This window comes from Camelina sativa, chromosome 14, assembly GCF_000633955.1.
Source record: "Camelina sativa cultivar DH55 chromosome 14, Cs, whole genome shotgun sequence".
In the NCBI taxonomy this organism is placed as follows: Eukaryota; Viridiplantae; Streptophyta; class Magnoliopsida; order Brassicales; family Brassicaceae; genus Camelina; species Camelina sativa.
The window spans coordinates 2,539,339-2,565,349 of NC_025698.1; the positions used below are offsets into that span (position 1 = coordinate 2,539,339).

General features: G+C 37.1%; 8 protein-coding genes and 1 long non-coding RNA gene across 10 annotated transcripts; 3 read left to right on the plus strand and 6 right to left on the minus strand.

The window, feature by feature from the left end:
• Positions 275 to 2,150, minus strand: LOC104739159. Its single transcript, XR_759955.2, has 3 exons — positions 1,870 to 2,150; positions 1,073 to 1,430; positions 275 to 667 (listed from the first exon to the last, which is right to left on the minus strand). It is a non-coding gene; the product is annotated as an uncharacterized LOC104739159 (long non-coding RNA).
• Positions 2,719 to 5,138, plus strand: LOC104743165 (delta-9 desaturase-like 1 protein). The gene is made up of 6 exons (XM_010464276.2): positions 2,719 to 3,032; positions 3,131 to 3,271; positions 3,388 to 3,528; positions 3,662 to 3,768; positions 4,844 to 4,997; positions 5,106 to 5,138. Exons 1-6 carry the CDS (start codon positions 2,736 to 2,738, stop codon positions 5,136 to 5,138), a joined length of 873 nt encoding a protein of 290 aa, XP_010462578.1. The 5' UTR covers positions 2,719 to 2,735.
• On the minus strand, positions 5,114 to 7,183 carry LOC104739161 (F-box protein SKIP16-like). The gene is made up of 5 exons (XM_010459427.2): positions 6,818 to 7,183; positions 5,921 to 6,622; positions 5,614 to 5,832; positions 5,416 to 5,522; positions 5,114 to 5,331 (listed from the first exon to the last, which is right to left on the minus strand). The coding sequence occupies exons 1-5, from the start codon at positions 7,019 to 7,021 to the stop codon at positions 5,253 to 5,255; spliced, it is 1,311 nt and encodes a 436-aa protein (XP_010457729.1). The 5' UTR covers positions 7,022 to 7,183; the 3' UTR covers positions 5,114 to 5,252.
• LOC104739160 (probable hydroxyacylglutathione hydrolase 2, chloroplastic) lies at positions 7,263 to 10,029 on the minus strand. Its single transcript, XM_010459426.2, has 8 exons — positions 9,877 to 10,029; positions 9,232 to 9,414; positions 8,788 to 8,991; positions 8,557 to 8,680; positions 8,069 to 8,169; positions 7,906 to 7,980; positions 7,722 to 7,820; positions 7,263 to 7,586 (listed from the first exon to the last, which is right to left on the minus strand). The coding sequence occupies exons 1-8, from the start codon at positions 9,928 to 9,930 to the stop codon at positions 7,434 to 7,436; spliced, it is 993 nt and encodes a 330-aa protein (XP_010457728.1). The 5' UTR covers positions 9,931 to 10,029; the 3' UTR covers positions 7,263 to 7,433.
• Positions 12,292 to 12,834, plus strand: LOC104739162. The gene has a single exon (XM_010459428.1). The coding sequence runs from the start codon at positions 12,388 to 12,390 to the stop codon at positions 12,595 to 12,597; it is 210 nt and encodes a 69-aa protein (XP_010457730.1). The 5' UTR covers positions 12,292 to 12,387; the 3' UTR covers positions 12,598 to 12,834.
• Positions 13,771 to 14,130, minus strand: LOC104739164. Its single transcript, XM_010459429.2, has one exon. The coding sequence runs from the start codon at positions 14,065 to 14,067 to the stop codon at positions 13,864 to 13,866; it is 204 nt and encodes a 67-aa protein (XP_010457731.1). The 5' UTR covers positions 14,068 to 14,130; the 3' UTR covers positions 13,771 to 13,863.
• Positions 15,032 to 17,994, plus strand: LOC104739167 (pentatricopeptide repeat-containing protein At1g06140, mitochondrial). Its single transcript, XM_010459432.2, has 2 exons — positions 15,032 to 17,203; positions 17,326 to 17,994. Exon 1 carries the CDS (start codon positions 15,150 to 15,152, stop codon positions 16,824 to 16,826), a length of 1,677 nt encoding a protein of 558 aa, XP_010457734.1. The 5' UTR covers positions 15,032 to 15,149; the 3' UTR covers positions 16,827 to 17,203; positions 17,326 to 17,994.
• Positions 17,661 to 20,073, minus strand: LOC109125009 (pentatricopeptide repeat-containing protein At1g06145-like). Its single transcript, XM_019236268.1, has 2 exons — positions 18,155 to 20,073; positions 17,661 to 17,846 (listed from the first exon to the last, which is right to left on the minus strand). Exon 1 carries the CDS (start codon positions 20,045 to 20,047, stop codon positions 18,308 to 18,310), a length of 1,740 nt encoding a protein of 579 aa, XP_019091813.1. The 5' UTR covers positions 20,048 to 20,073; the 3' UTR covers positions 17,661 to 17,846; positions 18,155 to 18,307.
• Positions 20,071 to 25,028, minus strand: LOC104739166 (transcription factor EMB1444-like). Of its 2 annotated transcripts, none has more exons than XM_019236267.1 (11): positions 24,210 to 25,028; positions 23,685 to 23,828; positions 23,392 to 23,473; positions 23,272 to 23,313; positions 23,010 to 23,069; positions 22,787 to 22,906; positions 21,443 to 22,627; positions 21,232 to 21,333; positions 20,934 to 21,074; positions 20,670 to 20,795; positions 20,071 to 20,422 (listed from the first exon to the last, which is right to left on the minus strand). In XM_019236267.1, the coding sequence occupies exons 1-11, from the start codon at positions 24,302 to 24,304 to the stop codon at positions 20,336 to 20,338; spliced, it is 2,184 nt and encodes a 727-aa protein (XP_019091812.1). In that variant the 5' UTR covers positions 24,305 to 25,028; the 3' UTR covers positions 20,071 to 20,335. The 2 variants fall into 2 exon arrangements, with proteins under 2 accessions (XP_019091812.1, XP_019091811.1); XM_019236266.1 differs by having other exon boundaries at positions 20,934 to 21,080; positions 24,210 to 25,027.

Genomic DNA, 26,011 nt, shown 5'->3' on the forward strand with positions numbered 1-26,011 from the left:
ATATATATAGACCCACCACAAATCTTTAGCTCTTTAGACCATGTTCAATGGAGCAATCTATATAAGTTGCTCAAAAATAAACTAATTATATAACTAATATTAAACTAATCAACGCAATCCACTAACAACTTAAACCAAAACTATTTTCCACTAACCTTAATCATTAAAATGATTATTTTTAATCTATTGTTTATTAATTTTTAAATTTTAATAATTTAAAATGATAAAAAGAAAGAGAGAAACTCAAAGAGTTTTAAAGAACAAGGTTATGGGTTTGAAGTTTACAAACTTACAACAACAAAAAAAAATCTACAGGCAGAAAGAGAAATACTTTTTTGATCAGATGTCTGCTGTTAGCCAATTTTGTGACAGTTGTTCCTCTTGGTCAAAAAAGAAATGGAATATTATTAGTCCTGAAACATCCATGCCGGGCTCAATGAAACGGGATATCAGAACAACTTGAGAAAAGAATCAGACCAGTAATTCTTCTGCATTTGAACTAGTCGTGACTCAAGTCAAGAGAGAAATGTTGTACGCTCAAACCCTTGTTTATCATGAGCAGGCTCGACAAAATTAGCTTGGTAGAGCGTAGAGATTACTGTTGCTGGCATTCAGGTGGCCTCTCACATTGTTGACCCTTACCAACTATCTGAGATCTCCCTCCCTTCTGCAGTTCAATCAAAGAAAAGGCGAACGATTATCACATTTATCACAAACAAAGACACAACTACAATATAAATGAAACGAATAAGTGATTCGAGAGCTTGTCTAGTCTCTGCTATTTTATTAGTGTGTCGTTGACTAGTCAGAGTCATGCATAACTAGCTAATCCATATTCATGCTTTATAAGCTTGCTTGGTTACTTTCAGCAATCTATATGATTCATGCGCCTCTAGAGCCTAGATTTCCTATATTTGTTCTGGTGTTTCATGACCATGCTCAGCCTGAAACTTTTTGTGTTTCTAGATAGTTTACGACTTTCAATGATTGCTCGAGGGTTTCATTATTCAGCAGGAATTTTGGGGTTCCAATCAAATAAACTTTTAGAAGTAAAAAAAGGTCAGTTACATACCTTGTATGACCAAGACAAAAACTCTGTATGACCAAGACAAAAACTCTGTATTTCATGTGCCCCTTCTCACTTACCCTTATCTTAAAGTCCCGGTCTGCACTAAGACTTGTAGAGTCTATCTCTCTCCCTAATTTGTTACTATCTCTCTTTCTGTAGCCTTCAGAGAGACAACGACGTCGTATTGCATTGGTTCGTTGAAAAAATGGAAGATATTCCGACTTCTCGTCTTGATTAAGTTTTACGACTTCTACCCAACATATTAAATATCCAACAAATGGTTCAGTAAAAATGTAGGCCTCCGTTCGCCATGCACCGGCCGCATTCACTTGCTTATCCTTAGAGCATGGGCATTGGTGTCCTACACATTTTGGTCCCTCAAATATATTAAAATTATTTTCAGAGTTTCTTAAGGTTGGTATGAGCATTGGTGTCCCTAATAGTTAAGCATTCTTTCTTAAGGAATGATACAAAACTTGAATTGAACGGAAGAAGAGACTCGGATTTGCTCTGTAACAAATTACAGAGTTTAGGTTCCTTCTTATATGATGTTGCCCATGAATCCACATTTGAAAAATCAGCTAAGTGAAACAGCAACGAGCTAATAGCCAGACATCAAATCCTCTCTTAGGAATTTCATCGAACAGTTTGCATGCAACTCTTGGGAAATGAAAACACGACAACAATAGGGGTCGTAGCTACTCCACAAGTGTGATCTCTTTAAGAAATAAAACTTGTAATGCAGTAGAACCTCAGCGAAAGAAAAGCAAACTCATGAGGAGGATTAGAGAAACACTTACAGCAATGACATCTCCGTCGCACCAAGGGATCTTATCGCTGCCGGTGAAGAAGGAACTGATGGAGTCAAAGAACTGTCCGACGTTGCCACGTGTAACGGAGGACGCAGCAAATTACGTCTCGTTTGTAGGAACGTTTCTTCTATAATCTCTTTATTTCGATTTAACTTTTTAATTTTAATGCTGAAAGACGGTGGAAACATACGCTAATGCACTTGCTCTTAGTGACTGTAAGTATGTGCCCCACAACTATCAATAGTATAGTGGGCTTGAAAGACGAGAGTGACCGCCCATCCATCATATTAAATATCTGAAAATTAGTAAGTGTACTTAACGATTACAAACGTCTTATATGTAGCATCTAGCAACCATTTTGACAGTTAACAAGTACGTATGCTTTATTATTGTTCTTGTTTGTACGAATGTATGTATGTTTTTTTATATTCTAAATTTCAATATGATTGACCAAGTAATTTACGTTGTCAATTCATATAATATCATTCAAAAGATATATATCAATTTCTTTGATGTGATGTAAAAAGCGAACATGTGAAACTACACTTAATTCGAAATATTAGAAGAAGTAGGTATCAAATCCCAAATATTAGAGACTGCCACCTTGAGATTCACATAATTTGAAAATGTTATTTATTATTTTAATATTTCTTTTATGTGTCAAAGACTTCCCACTGCTCATTACTCAAATCCACCAACATACACAATCTTTAATCTCCACAACAACTCGACTAAAATTCCCAACATCTTCCCCTATATAGTCAGACATTTGGTCAATCATAAGGCAAAACTCAAAACCAAAAGTATTTGTACTATTCATATCAAAGATAACAAGCTCATTTCTCGACGGTCCGATGGGTGACGCAGCTAAGTATGATGGCTCTAGCCAAATCAAATCAGAGCGCAAGGAAAAAAGAGTGTTTTTCTTAAGAAAATGGACCCAGTTCGATGTGGAGAAAGCTTCGGCTGTTGTAGTCGTGCATCTGTTGTGTCTAATAGCTCCATTTTACTTCAAATGGGAAGCAATCTTGTTCGGTGCGATTCTCAGCCATGTGACTAACATTTTCATCACATTTTCGTACCACCGGAGCTTTAAGTTACCTAAATGGCTTGAATATATATTCGCCTACACTGCTCTTTTCGCGTTGCAGGTAAATACTCTTTTACAAGAAAATGTAAAATGAAACTATCGATCGTACATCCAATATGTATACTCAGTTATATTGTCTATCTGTTTTTTTCGTTTCAGGGTCATCCAATAGATTGGGTGAGTACACATAGGTTCCATCACCAGTTCACAGATTCGGACCGCGATCCACATAGCCCTATCGAAGGATTCTGGTTCAGCCATGTCTTGTGGATATTTGACTCCGATTATATCAGAGAAAAGGTAGCTAAACGTTTACAAAACGCACGTAAATTCACTTGTGAATCGATCTTAAATTAGTGATGAGATTCCAAGATTTGTAATTAAAATAAAGGTGAATGTTGTAATACTTGCTACAGTGTGGAAGACGTAACAATGTGATGGACTTGAAGCAACAATGGTTCTATAGGTTTCTTGGAAAGACAATGGGTCTCCACATCTCAGCATTTTGGACCCTCATCTACTTATGGGGTGGTCTACCTTACTTAACTTGGGGCGTGGTATAATCTCTATGTATCTTAGCAATTAATTTCTTCGTAAATTTGTCATTAATGTATTAAAACTGGTATTTTCAAAAATAAATTAAATTCTCATTTTCAATTATTTCTTCTTTTCCTTTTGTTTTGGCAACAGGGTGTTGGAGGAGTATACGCTTACCATATGACTTGGCTCATCAACTCGGCATGCCATATTTGGGGTTCGCAAGCGTGGAACACGAAAGACACCTCTCGTAACGTTTGGTATATTCTAATTCTATATCTATATATACATTTTTTTAATAACATTTTGGGTTGTACTTTTCATTTGTACTTGTTAAAAAACTTATTTACAAAGTTAATTCCTAAATTTTTTCCAAAATTAGCATTATTTCATTTTGTTTCCTAAATATTTTACATTTTATTTAAAATCAATATAAAGACAGAAACTATGATATATTTAATCATATTTTCTATTTTGTTTTAAAGATATTCTATCACTGAATCATTTGCAAACAAAAAAACAACAATTTGATTTCCATTTTGTTTTCCAATACCTGTGACCTTTGATTATTAACGTAAGAAGAACTTCACTTCACATTTAATAAAATATTATAATTAATATATATAAACTTAATAAATTTTTAAAATATTACAAATATGTAAAACTAAAAAAGTTTAAAATACTATAGTAGATAAGTTATAGAGAGGACGTGTTGAAATTAATAAAATATCATTAAATTTGTGATAACACGAATTAAAACTAAATTTTATTATTTTTAAACACTATTAATATTAGAATATTTGACATATAAAATCAAGTTGATTAAACTAAAATTATGTAAAATAATTAAATCATTAGGAACAATGTGACTTAATAATAGCGTATAAATAACTTATTATATATTTAAATCCCTTATTTTTTTGTCATAATAATTAAAAATCAAAATAAAAACTCAAAACACTAAAAAAACAAAATAAATATAACAAACAAATGGTCATAAAATATATTACAGTTTAAAATATAAACATTTAACCGTATATCCATTATTTAACAAACAAATACAACATAAAATATAAATAATAATAAAATTGTATACACCCCGCGGATTAAAATCTAGTTTTATTTGCAAACTCGAATCTCCGAGACGTCGAAAAACCAAACCAAACAAACAAAGTTTATCCGAAAGACCAAAACCTATACACGATGGGCCCAGTTTCAATTTGATTAGTGTACTAAATCAAACGAATCCAGTTTCAATCTGGTTTAATTATAGAGAACTTTGTAAACCGAAAAACTTATATAACTAATACTGAGTAAATGTGTGTAATGGTGCAGGTGGCTAGGGCTATTCACGTTGGGAGAGAGCTGGCACAACAACCATCATGCCTTTGAGGCGTCGGCTAGGCACGGACTAGAATGGTATCAGGTAGACGTAACTTGGTACCTCATTCGGTTCTTCCAGGCTCTCGGTTTAGCCACTAATGTCANTGTCAGCTCTTTTTTTTTTTTTTTTTGACAAATAATGTCAGCTCTAAATCTATCTATTTCGTTAAATTATACGTACTCGTCACTCACTCTTTTGTTGCTTATCTAATAGACTAATACTGCTAAGAATAATCTGTTCTCATAAACTTGTAAACCAGTTGATCCAACACCTTTGTTTCAAGTACATTGCATGCTGTATGGACAACGAAAACTGACATAACAATCTCGAAAGAGTAACAAACCTTGAGCCAGAAAGAGTTCAGAAGATGTAGTCCGGTAACTCCAGAGGAAACTCTGCGACTTTGACTTCGAATTGACTCCCTTTTGGATCTCTCAGACTAAGTAAAAGGATCCAAAAGGGTCAAGATTCCAGTTTAATTTCAAAACTACAACATATGGTGGTCTGGATTCTTAAAGCATACCTTCCAGGCACAAAGGTGAAAGAGCCTTCAATGGATCCAGCTGTTGTTGGAAAACTTGAACAACTCTCATACACAAACTCTTCCCCTCCGGTTTGTAAGAGCGGGTACTACAAATACACAAACCCAAACAAAGTTCATATCACAATAATGCTCCTTCAACCAACAAATTGTTATCTTAAACTAAGGCCAAACTATTACCTTTCCTATCACAGCTTCTCCATTAACCTTGTCTATCACTTCATTATCAGCTCGGATAACCCAATGCCTCCAAGACAGTTGGCAAGAGCTATGATGTGTCCCATTCAAGATGCATCCTTCTGGAACGAGAGACATCCGGATTGAATATGCATACCAGTAAGCCGGTGGCTGATCCAGAAGATTAGATATTTCCGGAATAAAAACAGACGAAGCACGTACCTGCATTTATTAACAAACAAACAAGCCTTTTCATTTAACAATCCACAAATCCGAATATATCAAATGACTAAGTAAGTCATTTGCTTACCTGCACACCATTAGTTATGGCGACAGAACACAGGGGAGGAAGTTCCGGGAACAAACTGATACTTTTGACATTTTCCTGTTCACAGATTTTTATAGTGCCGGCTTGTAACCGCCTGCCATGTTCTTCCAACCAAAGCAGCAAGGCATCCTGTGACTGATGATCGCCGTTGATACCATGAACCGATCTAACCAAAGAATCCGGTACACAAGGAAGTAACTGGCGGTTACTTGTCCCAGTATAAAGCTTTCCGTTTGTGCAGTCTAGGAAAAAGATTTTCAGACTGGCCACTACGGATGCCGCCACAACTATAAGGTTTGAAGTGTTGGAGAAACCAAGGTGGCGCATGGTTTCCTTTGTCTCCCTTATGATTTCTTTAAGAGGTAGCAAGTAGACATTAACTTCATGAGAATAAGCAGAGTAGCCACCTATAAGCCCCAAAGACCCATCAAGCCCATTAGAGGAAGACAGCTCTTGACCATCAACGAAACGGTAGAGAAGCCTTGTGGGAAGAGGAAGCTTCACTTTGAGAAGAGTCTCGAATTCTTCAAGATCATCTTCTGTGGCACCTTTCCTCAGTGTTGCCTTTGCTTCAGGGAAGTTTAAGCTCAACCATAGTTTGAGGTTGTCCCAACAAAGTGTAACTCGTTTAACAAGATTCCAAGGGTACATTCTAAATGACTCCCTCCACAACTGATATGCTGTCTGAAAAATTAAAAAAAAAAAAAAAATCAAAACTTTAAGGTAGACGCAGAGATCAAAACCTAAACTTTACAGTGTCAACAGCCCTCAAAGAAACGAACGTTCGGACTCAGAATTGATCAAATTCAGGTAAATTTAAATACTCAAAACCCTAGAAAATGTCAAAAGAAGAAAGGTAAAGAAAAGAGTGAAATTGACCTTGAAGGAAGGCACAGGTTCTCCATTGGGATCGAGTGGAGTAGAGATATTAAGATCACGGGAACAAAAGATCGACCAGAGAGATTCCTCGGAGGCGGAAACCCTAAGGCTTCTACTGACACAAGCCACCCTCCCGGTGCTTTCAGGACCGATTTTGGATAATACGATGTGGAGAACCAAATCTCCTGCATCTTCTAGCCCCATAGCTTTTTCGTCTCAGACAACGACCCCCTTCTTGCTTTTTTGACTTTTCTCGGTCGGCTCTGTTTCAGTTCTTGGAATGTTTTCGATATCATCTACTTACTTGGTGTGTTGGCACTTGATTAAGTCGGTTACTTTAGGAATAAAAATACAAAATTCGAGTGTACTACACCAAAGACACTTCGGTACAGAGGGACCGAACCTAAAGAAACAAAACTAGTTCGAAAGAAGAAATTCAGGCAAGAAAAGAAACAAATTGAAGTTTTAAAACTTTACAACAAAAGAAAATATAATTGAGTATGATGACAATGAATTCACTACTAGGAGTTTATGGTCAAAAACTCAAAAACACCTTATTCAGCAACATTACATATTAAACCGGATCTCATCATCATCTGTACAGAGGAACCATTAGCTAAGCTTTGAAATTGTCCTTTGCTCTTCTTATAATACCCAGAGCTTCTGCTTCATCTGCTGTCTCTGGAATACTTAAAGCCCGACGAATATCTGAGTTCCAAGCACGGAGAAACGGGTTACAAGCTTTCTCCATCTTCATCGTTGTTGGAATCTGAGATTTTGCAGACACGAAATCAGTCAAGAATAAAACGGAGAAGAAGTGCTAGTTTCAATTACTTTGGAGATAAATTATCTAATGTAGGAGAAGCTAGTCCAGTGAAGTAAAATGAAAAAAAAGAAAGATCACCGTTGGTAACTTCTTGTCACGGAGCTCTGCAACGTAGGCTGCATAAGACTGGAGTACTTCGTTAGTTGGTTCTATAGACAATGCAAACTTGGAATTACTCTGCAAGATTATACATCATTCGATCAGATGGGATTTACACGTCTGTGGTATTTTTATATGGAAACACCCAATAAAGATCACAAACCAGTGTATATTCATGGCCACAGTATACGCTTGTGTCGTCCGGCAAAGCAATTATCCTCTGGAGAGAAGCTAGCATCTGCAGTGGAAAACCAATTTAAAGAACTTACGCTAAGTGTAGAGACAACAATAGTTGCACATGAAAATTTAAGATAAACAATGTTTACCTGCTCTGGAGTACCTTCAAAGAGCTTACCACATGATAAGCTAAATAAGGTGTCCCCTGTGAAAATTGCTCGCGCCCCTGGAAAGTAGAAACTAATATGGCCTACAAACAGAAAAGACGAGATTAAAATGGGGACAAGGCTAAGAGTCTAAGACATTCAGATATGCTAACGCTTTTTAGAGCATCAAAGCTCTAATCAGAGGACCAAGGGAAATACAAAGTTCTTAGAACCTCAAAGAATATTATGACAAAACCAAAACTTTTTAGAATAGAAACTTAATTATGTGAATCTATAAAAATATACAAATTCTTGAAGCTCAAATTGTTATCTAATGCTACGGACGAATAAACTGTACAGGCCATACAAGGAGGACATATAGCATAAGAATATGGATTGGATAACTAAATTTTGAACTAATCTGATCAGAAGTATATAAATTAAAACTTCGACAGGAGTAAACTTTGCATTTAAGACGACGTGTAACCAACCTGTTGTGTGGCCAGGGGTTTCCATAACATGTACTTCATGGCCAGCAAACATCCATTTGTCACCATCTTTTAAGGCTATATCAATTCCAGGAATCCGGTCCCTATCTACAGCTGAGCCAATCACCTAAGTACAAGCAACGTCGTAGTGTGGAATTAATTGTTACATCGAAAGTCTAGATAACATATTATCCACAATATGGACAGAGAGAGAGTGAAGTAACATTCGCCTACCTTTGCACCATACCTGTCTTTTAGTTCCAAATTCCCACCAGTGTGATCATAATGGTGATGTGTATTTAAAATATATGTTAGATTTCGACTATGCTTCTGCAGCGCATTCATAACAGGTACAGCTTCAGAAGGGTCAACCACGCCAACTGTACCAGTATCCTCGTCATGTAATATATAAGCGTAGTTGTCTGTAAGACATGGCACCTGCAAAGAAAAATTAGCTTTGTTGTCCTCAAGACTGCGCAATGACATGCCAAATAAACTTGTTGCCATGCTATTTAAGAAACGAATGAAAGTACTGCTAAGAAATCACTGGTTTACAAGTTGGTTTGTTGGAAAGATTCAGCAATTATTTCAGGAGGTTTGCCAAGACAAAAAAGGATTACAGAAGCAAAATTTAAATAGATTAATATAGTTTAAGGTAAGTGAAAAAGCAACACAGACCAGTTCAATCTGCAATGAGGAAGAGACATTGGAGACAGTGCAGAATCTTGAAACGCGAACGGATTTACCAGCACCACGGAGAGTCCTAAGAGGGGAAGAGAACAGCTTCATCACACCAGAGACGAAACCCTTTCTGAGATGAAGCTGTCTCACGCATGGACTTAGACATGGCTGAGTTGTTAGCTTCAGATAAAAACAGATAAAAAGAAGAGACTAATCAAAGATATGGACAAGAAGGCTTCAAAAATATACATACAAGAATATTCACAGCCAAGACTGAATATTTTTCAAACAAGAAAAGTCAGAAACCAATATCTTTGAGGTTTAAGCAATAAGCTAGTGTGCTTGAATCAACACAAGTCATGTATTGATGTATACAAACAGAATTCTCAACTCAGTCTTTTTTCTAAAAACAGAGTTAATTGACTGGAAAATTATGTAAAAAAAAAAAAAAAATCATCCATAAGAAATTAAGAAACTTTTGTATAATCCAAGCTTTTAAGCATCGAAATTTCAAAACTTTGAAGAAGAAAACAGTTACGCGTAGTCTCTACTTAATTATGCAGAGGGAAGGAGTGAACCCTAATTGTGAGTGATCAATCCGGAGAAGGAGACAAGAATGAGTAAAATTGAAGAAATACAAACCCTAGAACATCGAAAGAAGGAGGCCGCACAGGAAACTTTAGCGATAGCTTGCATCTCTCTTCGCTCGATGGATTATAGAAGAGTGACACTCCACGCGATTCTAGTTTCTACAGAGAGAGAGAGAGAGAGAGAGAGAGAGCTCACGAAAGTGACAACAGAAACCGACCCAAGCCACCCTTTTACTAAACCAAACCAAACCAAACCAAATCAAACCAAACCAAACCACTGTTAATATTCGTATATGTAAAAAATAATAGGTTTAATGTTTATGACTTTGCACATTCAATAAACTGTACTAGGTTTGACTTTTTAGATTCGTGATTTTACACATTCACATAATATATTTTCTTTCGAAATTTCTCATTCGGTATATACGTATAAGCACGCGGCACGCAGAAGTACAGAATGAGGTGTACACGTACATGAGGTGAAGGCAGGCGCGTACGCACTTGCTTTGTTAGCCGGATTATGTTAAACTTCTTACGCTTTGAATGGTTGTACACTATGGTGTAGATCGGACTATGCATACCAATATTTTGGTATGCAATATATTAGATTTTAGTACGGAGCAAACTAGTATGGAGTTTATAATGGTATGGAGCTTTTGAGGAGTGGATTGAAAAATGCAGACCAACAGTGAATTTACAATAGTATGGAGTTGTATGTTGAAATGCGTACTAATATGGAGATTTTTAGTATGCATTGTTGCATACTGGTACGCAATGGTGAATGGTAAATTAAGTGCAGACTAGTCCAATTTTAGTCCGGTCTGCAGCATACTATGCAACCATTCAAAGCCTTAGTCTTTGAATGGTTGTACAGTATGCTCCAGAGCAGACTAAAATTGGATTAGTCTGCATTTAATTTACCATTCACCATTGCATACCAGTATGCATTGTTGCATACTAAAAATCTCCATACTAGTATGCATTTGAGCGTACAACTCCATACCATTGTAAATTCACTATTGGTCTGCATTTTCCCTTCTGCTCCTCAAAAGCTCCATACTAATATAAACTCCATACTAATCTGCTCCATACCACAGTCCAATATTTTGCATACCAAAATATTGGTATGTATTGTCCGGTTTACACCATACGGTACAACCATTCAAAACCTTAATCTTGTATATTGTTTTTCGTCGTCTATTCCATGCGTTTGACTCCAAACGTGACTTTTACTTTTCAATGATTTAATTATTTAGTATAATCAGTTTTTATTTGTACATCAGTACATCTCCAAAGTCCAACCATATGTTCTTCTAACGCCATCTTGAAATTCATCTCAACATGAAACCAAAAAAAAAAACCCAAAAAAGTACAATATTTTTATTGTTTCTTGTTTAATTATACTATCTGATGTATGTATGTATAACAGAGACTACGATGTCAAAGATAGACCAAGCTTAAACCGGAATTCTAATCTGGTATTTTGTTGCGGTTATACGCTTATACTCCGCATTTTTCAGTGGTATAAGGCGAGCCGACCGAGTCGTGTTGTAACTTGTTTTGATCAGTTTTCATGTCATGAATAGTCCCAAGTAAAGTCAAGCACTCAAGCCTTCAAAATTTCTTGTGCGACAAATTATCCACCCAAGTCAACCCAACAGACCTTGTACATCTACATACGCGCACACATGCATAACTCATAAGTTAAAGTTAATATGTAGAGCCAATTTTATATTACTAGCTATAACTGAGAAGATAAACAATTTTTTAATGGAAAAAACCTGTAAGCTAAGTAATGTTTCAATGTTTATATTAAACAAGGGAATCTCTTTTCATATACCGATCGAGTAGATTTGTTATAAATTTCCAATTGTGTTTAATTTTACAAAAAAATATAATAAAATTTTTAACTAAAAGCGGCGAGAGATTAGTCGTTTGTGGCTCATTATTGATTTATTGTACAATGACACGGATATATACAACATTTTAAAGTACTTATCATCCACTGCAACATTGTAATGGATGACTGACGGATTTATGTTGACTCATCACGAAGCTAACTACAAATATCAAAAAATCTAACTGAGAAAATTCCATAAGATCGGACCAGCATTTAGACCGGGTTTTACAATTTCGTTTTGCTTTGTGTATATTCGAATTAGATGAATTATGGGGACACGTGCCATTCGTTTCCGAGCAAAGAGGCCTTTGTCTAATGCAAACTGGAAACCGTGTTAGAGTAACTCGTTTGATCAAATCCTACGTCTCATGTTTATCAAATATTGAAAATCATTTATTTTGAACTAAAGTCAAAGTCAAACTGCAATGACCACCTAAAATATATATTTATATTTGAGTTAGTGAGGAAAATCCCAAAGTCAAGCCATGAGGTGTTGACCAATAACTCTATATATATGTGCCATTATCGAATTAAAATGAAACCCCATGCAACATAAGAAAAAAAAAAAAAAAAAAAAAAANACTGCCCTACAACAGCTTTACGTCCACACACACACACAAAAATAAGTCTTCCTTTCCGGAAAAATTAAGAGTACGAAAGGAGATGAAGAAACAACTAATGATCGTTGTTATGTTAGTTACCTTTTTCGTTGTTTTCTTGGACGTCAATCAAGTTGAAGCCATGAGGCCGTTCCCAACAGCTGTAGATGAGATCCGGTTTGTGTTCCAATCGCTGCAAAGGGGTCCAGTAAGCGGGTCAGGTCGAAATGGTTGCACCAACATTCCCCGTGGTACACGTAGGTGCCATGGTTGAATTGAGTACCGGTCACTTGATTCTCTTCTTCTTGAAAATACAACCAGGGATTCTTTGATTCTTTTTAATTGAGTTATATGTAAATTTTTCTTGGCTAGAAATTTCGAGCCGAAAATCATACGAGTTTTTAATGGTTTTTTCACCATAATGTAAATTATGTAATTATGTAATTATGTAAATTGCAAAACACAAAAAAGGGTGTGCATGCATTGCCCAAGAATATGTTTTTTTCGCCAATTACCATACTTAATTTGGTTTAATTCGAAACTGTTTGTGTGAACTACATAATCTCTAGCTTTAGATGGTGTGTAATTAAATTGAATTTAATGAATGAATTTGGTTGCTCCATAGTATTTGTTACGTAAATACACATATGTTCTTTTTTTTTAGTAATAGTAATATATATATATATATATATATATATATATATATATATTGTTCGTAATGATTAGAAGGTTACCAAATTTTTTCAGACAGAAGCTACAAATGAAAGAAAAAAACTGATATGTGTACTATAAGTTTTAATTAGTGCTTTTCTAAGATTACCACAGCAACATGCTAGCTTTAGTAAAAAATTAAATATACCACACACAAAAATATATCGTTTTAAAAGTACATCAAGTGCATAATTGAACTAACGGTTCTGCTCGTACATAAAAATATAAATTCTACAGTTTTAAGTAGAACAATTTGTTTAAAATTATCGTTCAGTGCATGCGATATGTACCATTATATTCTTCCGTTTGCTTGTTTGCTCGGAGGTTTAGGGTCTTGTCCCTTCCCTAGTATTTCAGGTCCAAGAAAGGCGGCAGACTATACCATATAGACAAGCGTATAATCATCATATCCCAAACAAAACTCGAATCATATGAAGAAAAAAGTCCTCCAAAAGAGGGTCGTCGATTGGGTCTACAACTATACTACTACCTTATTTTGTAGTTTTAAATCTTGACAGTATTACAGTAATAAATAATAAGAAAAATTTCTTAAACTAAAGAATAATAAGTACTTCTTAACCAAAAAGGTACACATTTTATTTTATTTTTAAAGTTACATATTTAGAGTTCATAATACAAATTAAAGAATAGCTAATCTCATCAACTAGTTTTGGCAGATTTTACCAAGTTAATGAATACATACATTTGCTTTCGTATCTGTTAAAAGTGCGTCAAAATAGAACCAATACACAAACTAGTTTGTGTCTATGATATATAATAACCTTTAAAAAAACAAAAAAATGTAAACCCAGACTCATGACGTGACGGCTCACGGGCGGCACCTGCCCGAACCTCCTGGGATGTTTGTGCAACCGTTTGGACCTGACCCTGGAACCTGACCCCGTTGTAGCAACTGAAACACGAATCGAATCTCACCGTCGGGTCTAGCGGCTTCGACTTGTGTGGTGTTCAAGAAAATCATTAAGAGCCCGAGCAAGATTACTCCAAGTATCAATTGTTTCTTCATCATCATTTTTGTCTCTTGTTTGAGTATTCAAAGTGAAAATATATCTTTTTTTGGTTTGGCACGTAAAAGTTTTTGTATGTATTTTTACTCGTTGTTTGCTTTGTATCACATTTAGTTTGATAATGACATATATATATAGAGTTTCTGATTATGGTGATTCGTTAGCTTGGTATCTTATCTGTGATTTCGGTCTTACTTAGATATTCTTGTGGCTTGACTTTTACTAGGAAAGACTTGGTTTTCAACATTTGAATCCATGCTGCCTATAAGAATTGATCAAACAAATAAAGACACGGTTCTTGCCTTGGACCGCAATGTATATACACTACAACTCTACAAGTAATTAACCCAGGAAAAAAAACTGATAAACCAAATTGCTATACTTATTTACGTTAGTAAAATAGAGTCCGGTCCAGTTTTATTAGAGCAAAAGTATACTTTTGTAAAATTATTTAATTGCAATTTTCGGTGAGTCAAGATAGTAACTGGTTAATAGAAGAACTGTGGTCGATTCGATCTGCTTAAATAACTTATTCAAATGCTTGCTAGCTAGGTAGAAAAACTTGAATACTTCAATACTCATGACGACGATTTATATTCGAGTATGAGAGGTCAGGATGACATGATAACATTTAAAAAAAACCGGAACCACTAAGAAAAGAACTTGGAAACTGTCAAATTCTCAAAAAGGGGAATCCCATAATTTTAATAAGAAGAACAAAAAAAAATCAATTGGCAAGTTTGATTCAGTCTTAACTCTTAAAAGTCTCGACCAAAAATAATAAATGAAAACATATACTAATATGGTTGGCACTTGAGCATGTATGTGTATGAATCACCCTATAAATTAATTACGTATAAAGTAGTACAGTATAAAACTGCTGTATTGTATTCATTGTTTCACTTTAAGTACAAATATACACGTGGTTTTTTTACCATGTAAAGCCAAATTTACGAACTCTTTCAAATTTTTATTTGTGTTTCTGTTTTTTTTTTTCAGCAGTTTGCTTTCATTTAAGGGCGTTGACTTTTATGTGGCGCGGGTAACATATGTGACTTTTTCTCGCGGCGGAGCTAAATTGCCGTCGATGTTACCGGTGAACAGAAGCAGAGCTCTTTTATCAATCCTGACCCAAACCAAAACGCTACAACATACCCAGCAGGTTCACGCCAAGGTCATAATCCATGGTTTCGAATATGACGTTGTTCTGGGATCCAGTGTCACTAACGCTTATATCCAATCGAATCGTCTCGATTTCGCCACCGCTGCTTTCAATCGAATCCCTTGTCGGAAAAGGAATCGGTATTCCTGGAACACGATCCTCTCTGGTTACTCCAAATCCAAGAGTTGTTGTTATAGTGACGTCTTGCTTCTTTACAATCGCATGCGGAGGCATTGTGATGGCGTTGATAGTTTCAATTTGGTGTTCGCGATCAAAGCTTGTGTTGGTTTAGGGGTTTTAGAAAATGGGATGTTGATTCATGGCTTGGCGATGAAGAACGGGTTGGATAAGGATGATTACGTTGCTCCGTCCTTGGTTGAGATGTATGCTCAATTCGGTAATATGGAAAGTGCGCACAAGGTGTTCGACGAAATTACTGTGAGAAACTCAGTTCTTTGGGGAGTTCTGATGAAAGGATATCTGAAATACTCTAAAGACTCAGAAGTGTTTCGTTTGTTTTATCTCATGAGAGACAAAGGTATAACGCTCCATGCGCTTGCATTGATATGTTTGGTAAAAGCTTGTGGGAATGTTTTTGCTGGTAAAGAAGGCAAATCAGTGCATGGATTATCCATTAGAAGGAACTTTCTAGATGAGAGTGATTATTTACAAGCCTCCACTGTAGATATGTATGTGAAATGTAGACTGTTGGATGATGCTCGTAATCTATTTGAAAGGAGTGTTGATAGGAATGTGGTGATGTGGACTACGCTGATATCTGGGTTTGCAAAGTGTGAGAGAGCTGTTGAAGCATTTGATCTGTTTAGGAAGATGCTTAGAGAATTGATACTTCCAAACCAATGTACTTTGGCGGCACTTCTTGTTTCTTGCTCGAGCTTGGGATCTCCAAAGCAGGGGAAGAGTGTTCATGGCTACATGATAAGGAATGAGATTGAAATGGATGCTGTGAATGTTACATCTTTCGTTGATATGTATGCTAGATGCGGGAATATTCAAATGGCTCAGAAGGTTTTTGATGTGATGCCAGAGAGAAATGTGATATCGTGGAGCTCGATGATCAATGCTTTTGGGATAAATGGTCTGTTCGAGGAAGCTCTGGATTGTTTTGATAAAATGAAGTCACAAAACCTAGTTCCCAATTCTGTGACATTTGTTTCACTTTTGTCAGCCTGTAGCCATTCGGGAAATGTCAAAGAAGGATGGAAGCAGTTTGAGTCGATGACAAGAGACTATGGAATTGCGCCAGAGGAAGAACATTATGCGTGCATGGTAGATTTGCTAGGTCGAGCTGGTGAAATTGGGGAAGCTAAGTCATTTATTGAGAATATGCCTGTGAAACCAATGGCCAGTGCTTGGGGAGCTCTTCTGAGTGCTTGTAGAATCCATAAAGAAGTCGACTTAGCAGAAGAAATCGCAGAAAAGCTTTTAACTGTGGAACCCGATAAATCAAGTGTCTACGTCTTGCTTTCTAACATATATGCTGATGCTGGTATGTGGGAGATGGTGGATTGTGTGAGAAGGAAAATGGGCATGAAAGGATATAGAAAACCCATGGGACTATCTGCAACTGAAGTCGGCTAGAAAATTTAGCTATTGATTACTGCAGCATGGTTTTGATGAAGAACCTGTGAAGTATGAAGCACCAGGGCAGACATATGTTGGGAATTACTGTGGGAGTTGGGAAACTTTCCCAATTCAAGCTTCATGCAGTCAACCGTAAAAGAAAACCCATGAAGATTAAGATAAAGACTGTTGAGGAGAGATTGACATTGTACGAGGTGGTTGCTCCGAGTCTAAGTTGCTGTCATAAGATATGTGATATTCTTAGCACAATTGAAGAGGTTCTCTCTATCACTCACAAGGATCTTCGCTTATCCAAAGTTAATTCCTAGCTGTTTTTTTACGCATCCAAAAAACATGTGATTAAGCTAGCGATCAGGAATGTGGTTTATTATTTGGTATGTTGGGAGAATCGATACTTCCAAATTATGTATTTTGACGATCTTTCTTATTTCTTGCTCGAGCTTTGGTATATGCACGAAAAAAATAAAAATAATGGCTACTTCGTTTCTTGCTCTAGTTTAGGAATCATAAACGGACTACAGTGGTCAGTGGGACACCAGAAACAGAGAAAAAGGTAGGAAGGAACACGCGGTTTGCTCACAAGCTCAAAAACCAAGAAACTGAGTTTGTAAAGTTGTTTGATACGATATAGAAGGCAGGTGGACAGTACGAAACTCATGACTTTCTTTGTAAAGTAAACAACATCAAGAAGCAGCTTGAGCACCTTACCAAGCATAAGAACCGAACGATCTGTTCTAGTGCCACAGTTCTTCTCCAGCATTGGAGACCGTTGCAAACAGAGATCGTCAAGGCTCTGCGACCAATCTGTTTCCTATATTCATGAATTTCACTGTGACGAAGAAACTTGAGGAAACAAACCAAATTGTAGTGAGCTCAAGGACCACAAAATCCGCTCTTTAGCAGTGGCCCTGTTTCGGCGTTGGAGGTAGAGCATCATGATCCAAGAATCTCACTGGCATTCCACCTCCAAGACGTAACCTGAAAACCTCATGGTGGCAGTCTGCTTCATTAGAGAACCTGCAAAGACGGCAGTAGTTTTGAAAAGGTGACTTTGGATCTCTGTCTGCTCATGAGATATTGTAGACATTCTCTACATTTTCTAGCTTCAACATATTTTGTACTGGATTATTCTTGCATTGCCAATATATAAATAAGGTATTCACAATTTGTTTCTGGCAAAGATCTCACAGCCTTTTAAACCTTACTTTTATTGAAATCTAGGATACACATTCTACTATTGCGAGTATGCAGTTTGATCTATCTCTTTCCTATTTTCATGTAAAGAAAGCTTTCAGTTATCTGAGAAAGTTTTGGTTTGCACATACCTGAGAGAATACGAAGGCTTAATACTCCAGTCCACGATCGGTCACAGGTATGATTGCCAAATCTCACTATGAGCAAAGAAATGCCTCTGCGGCTCCAAGTGATTGTTTCTATCTGGTTATATGGTCCAACGATTTGTTTAGCTTTTAGTCACTTTAATATACATTCTCAGTTTCCTGAACATATCCAGCTAATCCCGTCTGCTCATATATCTCATCAAGCAACAAGAAAACTTCATCTGAAGCTGAGTGAGACTTATCAGCTGCAGCAAACATATGATCTCGTTTATCTATCCGGATCGAACTTGTTCCAGGACATATCTTTTCTATACCCAACTCTTTCATCCTTCCTCTAACCTCTGCAACATCTCTCCACCTGTTTTCTTCTGCATACATGCTAACTAAAAGGAAATAATACCCACTATTCGTTGGCTCCAAAACCATCAGTTTGTTAAACGCAATCTCAGCTATCTCTAGATTCTTGTGAATCCTGCACCCATCAAGCAAGGCCCCCCAGATAACCGCATTTGGTTTAAACTCCATATCTCCAATCAATTCAAGAGCCTCATAGATCAACCCAGCTTTGCTGAACAGATGAACCATACATCCATAATGTTCAACATTAGAGACAATGGAATAGTCATCAATCATGCTATGATATATTCTCCGACCTTCCTCTACAAGACCTGCGTGAGTACACGCAGTTAGAACACTCACGAAAGTGACACTGTTAGGTTTGACTGACTCCGACTTCATCTTGGCAAACATTTTCAGTGCTTCTGGTGCACAACCATGAGCCGCCAGCCCTTCAATGATCGAGTTCCAACAAAAGAGATTCTTTTTTGGCAAATTGAAGAATATCACAAGTGCCCGCTCTAGGCTACCGCATTTAGAATACATATCCACTAGCGCAGAACCAATGTAAACATCAAGAACAAACCTTTTCTGCGCCGTGTACATATGAACCTCCTTACCTATTTCTAGCACACCGAGATGGGCACAAGCTGAAATAACAGTTGACATAGTGACCTCATCAGGAATAATCCCTTCCTCCGTCATTCTGTAGAACACTGCAACTGCTTCACCATATCTCTTGTTGTGCGAGAAACCGTTGATCATAGTGGTCCATGAGATTATATCCTTCACAGGCATCTGATTAAACAATGACTCTGCTAGCACCAGATTGCCTAATTTCGTATATCCATCAATCAAACAGTTCCACGTAGCCACATTCTTCGTCGGCATTAGGTTAGCTAAAGAACTCGCAGATTCCATATCCAAGACCTGGCGATAAGCTGAAACCATCGTAGTCCAAGTAATATCATCTCTTTCAGGCATTTCATCAAACACTTTCCTGGCTTCCCTGATTCTTCCAGAGGCTGAATAAAAACCGATAAGAGTCGTCTGAATTTGAACATGGAACCCAAACCCAAATTTCCAGATGTGCGCCTGAAGTGATTCCCCAAACCCAGAAGCGAAAGCAGAAGCCTTTACCAGTGAAGAGTAAGTGTAGCTAGATGGAGAAACAGAGTCTCTGAGCATACGAACATAGAATTCCAGAGATCGAATCGGGTGGGAACAAGTAACGAAGCCTTTAATCAACGCGTTGTAGACGAAAACATTAGGTGCCTGCATCTGGATCATGGAGGAAACTGCAAGATCAAGACGGTTAAAGGAAGTGCAAGCGGTGATGAATTGGTTCATTAAGTGACAGTCTTCGTTTTGGCTCATCTTGATCATGGCGGCTAAAGCAGACTCCAGAAGCTTGGGGGTCGAGCATTGCTTGATTAGTTGTAAAATTGGAAGATTTTGGAAGAGGGAAGTTGAGCAACCTCGGAGGAGAAGAAGATGGTGAGAGTGAGCCCGAAGACTACGCACATTAGCCGAAGCGTTCATGTAAGAATTTGAGATTGACGATAAAGATGCAAACTTTGAAATCTTATTTAAAAGGTATCACAAACAAACTCTCTCAGAGAAACAGAGGGTTGCAGTTTTATCTCACAAGATACAAATTGTGCAGTCAAATACTGCAATACTAGAACAAGCCCAAAAAAAGTGACACACACACACTGCACTATACATTCACAAGCTTTTTTTCTTGTCTCTGTTTCATTATGCTAGTCAACCCTTATAGTTGTTGATACATGAAGCCGAGTCCGTATGATTGCAACGAGTTCGCTGTTGCTACCTGTTAATTGTGGCCTTGGGTTGAAATATCTGCACAAGAGACCACAAGATGTCCATCCTATGCATTACTTTGTTGTTTTGGCCCTGCCAATTCATTAAGAGTATCCAGTTATTAGATGTGATGTAGCAATACCGTGATCAAGAAAAACTTCAAGAGCATATTTTGTTTGTTTTCTATCGGGATTTCAAACAAAAATAAAGTTGTTTGGTTCCGTGTTCAAAATAATCCAATGGATGAGTATTCAGATTCTCCAAGTGTTGGCCTCTAATTCATGAGGTGTGTGACCTTATTATAGTAGAGAACAGTTCTAACCTATTCCCAAATACGTACCTCCACTACAAAACATATCCATGTTTTCTCGCCTTGTTTCTCTGTGATGCCTCTGAGGATGATGAGTTCCAAGCTCCTTATCAGGTTTGCTATCTCCAGAAAGTGGCTACATTCTTCGCATAACATCTATTCAACATCCAAAACACACTCAAGCAATGAATTGCATACACACGCAAAATTCAGGATCATAAATGCAGAGTTTGCCTGTGGTTCTGCCGAAGTGCTTCAAAAACATGAAAAAGGTCATGACAAAAAAAGGCACACCTCGATAAGCATTACTCCTTCTTTGTCCAGATTCTCCACCATGATTGAGCACACTTGAAGATGGCCCCCAATCTCTACTGCCCAGCTCGAACCTTGTTCAGTGCTAGATGATCCTAGGGTGCTGGTATCCTTGTATTGCTTCTGCAACTTCAAATTTATAAACTTTTCAGAAAACTTCACAACCAAATTCGATAATTAATCATGAATAACCGGATATGTCCCTTCACAAACCATGGAGAATATAAAGCAACTTTTCTTGGGAAGACGAGAAATTGTCAAGACACCTGAGTTTTCTTACCTTTGAACTTGCACTTTTACTGAGCTTGTCAGCATGCTTAGAGACATTCTGCAGAAAGAGCATGTGCTTGATCGTGTACTCTAGCAAAGAATCAATACTGCACTGTAAAATATAACAACATTGTTAGGAAATAGCAGAACAAAATATACAATTTATGACACCAACTGCATGAGTGCCGTCAATCACATTGCTTTGAATAGAAAAAAATCACCTTAGATCCATTAGGCACAAGCTCCCTTAGTTCTTTGATACGATCCTGAATAAGTTGCCTGTCCCTTGGACGAGGCCGAGAACTTTCACCAGGTTTAGCTCTCTTTTTGTTCTTCTTGGGAGTTTCCAGGGAAGTAGGAAACTGGTCGCTGGAGGAACTGAGACATGTCGATGAAAACCCAATGGAAGAAAATGCCCCACAGATATTTGATGGATTCTGTTGGATATGCCCCTCTGCTAGAGACGGCTGGCTAGTCACACTATCAACTGGGCTAACAATACTATGCTTTTTATGACCAAAAGGTACTGCCTCTGCCATTTCAGCAGTTGTAAGCAATGACTGCATCGACCTGCTTGATGATATTTCACGACTTACATTACCATCACCATAACTCATATTAGTAACCACAGCATCTAGAAGATTCTCAGGGCTGGAGTCGAATGTCAGGTGACTATGGCTCAAATCATTTGTTCGTCTTATAGCTTCAGCAGATTCAAACTTTGCTAGCTCCTCATAACCAGTGCTCGTTTTACTGAAAGCAGGCCCTAATGCCTCTAACAGCTCACTGCCAGAAAAAGAAGACAAAGATGCAGTTAAAGCATCCAACTGACTTGACTCAATTGTCTTCTCCTGCCTATATTCTGTGTCTTTTACATATGTACTTCCTTGGCACTCAGATGGTTGGAAAACCTCATTTTGATGAGAAGAATATGTAACTGAATCGTGTTGTGGATATGATGGACCTGCTTTTAGCCTATCAGTCTCCATTGCAAAAGAAGATGAGCCTGCACTATTACGCACATGATTCTTCGAGTACTGTTGGAAATTAGGACCTGATTCTCTTGAGTATCGGTATCCACCAGTTTCCTCATCATAATTTACCTTACCCATATCATGTATACCCACTTGATTCACGTGTTTAGTATCAACCGCGTCAACTAAAAAACCACTAGTAACACAATCATTTCTTCCAAACATGGAAGGTTGGACTGCTTCAACCCCACCAATTACTTGAGCAGTCCTCCCCATCTGAAAATATGATGGAGTGAAATTGTATGGGAGGTCGTCACTTCGATTACTTGTGTTTTGAGATACAATATTTAACCCTTCCACATCCATAGCTTTGTCAAATTCTCCTGAGAAATCAGGGACTGCCTCATGTAAGCATTTGGAAGATATTTTTGGCTGCAGCAAAATTATACAACGCATCATGGTTATACTCAGCAATACAATTGGGGTCAGAGGCGATAAACAAAACCAAAGAACCTCTCTTCCATTTTTGTACGAACATAACTAGAACTACAGACAAACATGAAATTATATTTGCATGAGAGAGATCATTACCAGATCCGAAGGAATATCATTGTCACATCGCATTAAATTTGACGCATGGTTTGCCAGTGGATCCTTGAGAGCCAAAAACAAACGCCTGATATGAGTCACCAAAGCCGGGTCTTCATCAACCTGTTCAAATGTATGTATTTTTCAGTGGGAAAGCTTTCTTTCTGCCTACTATTATTGTATAAGCTACTCTGAACACAGTATACGGTTAAAACATCTAACTTACATTACACAAAGAGCCAAGCTGCACAACTCCACAAGAACCAACAGCTACTATAAGAATAGTCTGCAGAGAATGAATTAAAAAAAAACTTGAAATGCAAACTTTTAGGAAAACAAAATTTCTTGTCAAACGGATCAAAAACAAATAGATGAACGTAGAAATAATTAATCTAATTAGAAATCTCTAATCTAATTAGAAATACCAACAAAAATTCAACAACAAGAATATCTTAGGATATAGATAACAATATGCAATTGATAAGTACCTTGATTCCAGCAGAAATTTGACTCTCCCAACCGTTGTGAACCTAAAGAAAAAACATTACTTTTAGACAAGAAGTTGCCACAAAAATAGATTCTCAAACACAAAGTACATATTTCCCAACCTGAAGTGTCGAGTGAGTGTCGTCCAAATATTCAGAGAAGATCCATTGATGTTGTCCAGAGATTGCCACTTGTCCTACAATCCTATAACAATGGAGAGATACGAATGAAGATGTTAGCATCATTAAGTAAAACTCAATCATCAAAACGAATTAACATGTGATGTTCCTGTTAAAAGAGTAAGTAACTACATTAATGTCAGACTGTGGTACAACATCAACAACAGATCTCAAAGTAAATGAAGATAACAAGAGTATTAACAAGCACAGTTCATCAGCAAGCAAATTTTCCTTACCCTTCACCAAGAGAGTGTACATGATATGACATCTTAGCTACAGCTAACCCAAGGGGGTCATGTGCGTAGGGGCCTGCATGCAGGTTCCCCGGCATCAAACAGCGCTCATGATTAACATAGTACACATCGTCCAAAGTAAGCACCCTGCAAATATTTTAATAGTCCATAAGTGAGAAACTTCTACTTGTCTTCTAGAAATAAAAGTTATATGTTCATCCTCAGATGTACTAAGTTCTCCATAACTGTGATAGAGACTGATTTTGCAAAAGCACATATTTAAAAAGCCCCCCGTCTAGTGCATGTATGCCTTTACAATTCCATGAGAGTACGCAGATAAGTAAACTAACTAAACAATGAAAGCTACCGTAACTATAAGGTTCCGAAAGTTCCTCTACATTCAACCAAATTTACAAACATATTGACTCCTCTAAAAGCAACCAGACCAATCTTAAACCAAGCAGAACCAAGAAACATCACATATCTCCACGGATAAACAGTAAAGCAAAAAACTTTTGGAGGACTTACATTGGAGAGCGATGGTTGAGTTTCCAGAACACGGCATAGTTCCAATCCGAGTTGGAGCAGAGGCTCCTCAGTATCTGTTGTAAGGTAGAACCCATCTAAACCACCACCCGTGACCACTAAAACTCAAAATCACCCCTCTTAAAACGCTTAAAACCAAAATCGTCAAGGGTCCTAAACCCTGATTCTTTATCAATCCGACAAGAGAATCTGTGTCTAAACAAAAAATAAAAGCCCTCTTTTTTTTTTTTGTTGGTGCTGCCTATAGATGAGCAACGAATCTACTAACTACCTCTGTATGAACCTCTTCCAGCTTGTTCTCTTCGCAAACCAGCTCTCGGGTTTATTGGTGGACCTACTTCTCCCAGTGAATATTGCCTAGTGCCCATTCCTCTCCCAAACATAAAACAACCCTAGCTCGCTCCAACAAGAAATTGAGATCGAAGAAGAAGAAGAAGATGAAACAGAACCAGAGTCTAGCTTATGTCATGAGACATTGATCCTTTATCTAAAGATGATGATGATACGCTCTGAATCTGCATCTATAAAAAAAAAAGCTCTATAAAGTTGGAATCTTCGTCGAGAAATCCACCGGTGAAAGATAAACTCTTTCTGAGTAGGAAGAAGAACTGAGTGAGAGAGAGAGAGAGAGAGAGAGAAACGCAGTGAGTTGAGTTGCTAAAAAAAGACACCTCCTTTTTTTTTAAAGGGGAGCGTTGAAGAAGAAGAAGAAATTGATGGTCAGAGCAACAGGGCTCATGTTAGCATCCGGCGAAATATGTCAGAGTTATCGTGCGCTGGGCTAGCTGCGTATGTTAAACCCTAGGGTAGTAGTCGGGGGTGTCCCAATTAAAAACAAGCATGGGATTAATATTATGTGGGGAAAAACATTCGAGTAATATATCATCTCTAATGGCCAGCAAAATCATTCACCAAGTGAATTTTTGTTCCTTGTAACTTTATTCTACTTTTTTTTTTTTTTAGTCTTAATCATATACTTATATAATTACACAATGTTTTCCAGAATTTTGCTTTGCAAGTACTTAATTACATGATTTTTTTTTAATATAATGCGTCTATTCTATATATGTTGATCTGATCTGTTATGTACTTATGTGTATGGTTCGTTCTCCAAGCACATTAAAAAAAGAAAAAGAAAAAAAAAGAAAAGAGAATGTGTGATGGGATTGTGGTCCATACCAAAATCTATGGAAATAATGATTATTGGCATTTCAAAGATAAAAATCATATACTCTCCAAACAAAAATTCCATTTGTGTTTCCCCTCTCTCACACTTATTTGTCTAATCATGGTGTTGTTGCTCCTCTTCGGCTGGTTGACGACATATCTAATGACAAATAAATGGTCAAAGTTGTGAGTCAGTAAAGTGTAACCCTAAAATATAACAAGATCTTTTTTTGCTTCAAGTCTATATATGTATTCCGTTAGTCGTAAATGTTGGGGAAGTTGTTATAAAAAAAAGAGAGAGAAGTAGGTGAATGATAGAGGAGGTGCGATTGTGAAATTATTAATTAACAAGTGTAACAAGAAAAGAAGCCTCACCTTTCGCTTTCAGTTTCACACTTCTTTGTTTGACATTTTGGACTTGAGCACATCCCATTTTTCCTTTTTCTTTTTTTTCTTTTATCCTTTACCAATGATGTATATCACTCATTTCTTAATTCTTTTTTGTGTAGTGTATACCGTCAGAAATAAGAGAGAAGGGGAAAAAGGAAACCGAAAGTTGTATTGCTTTTACTATTGAAAATTATAATTTCTCCTTTTCTGCATGTTTTTGTGGACGA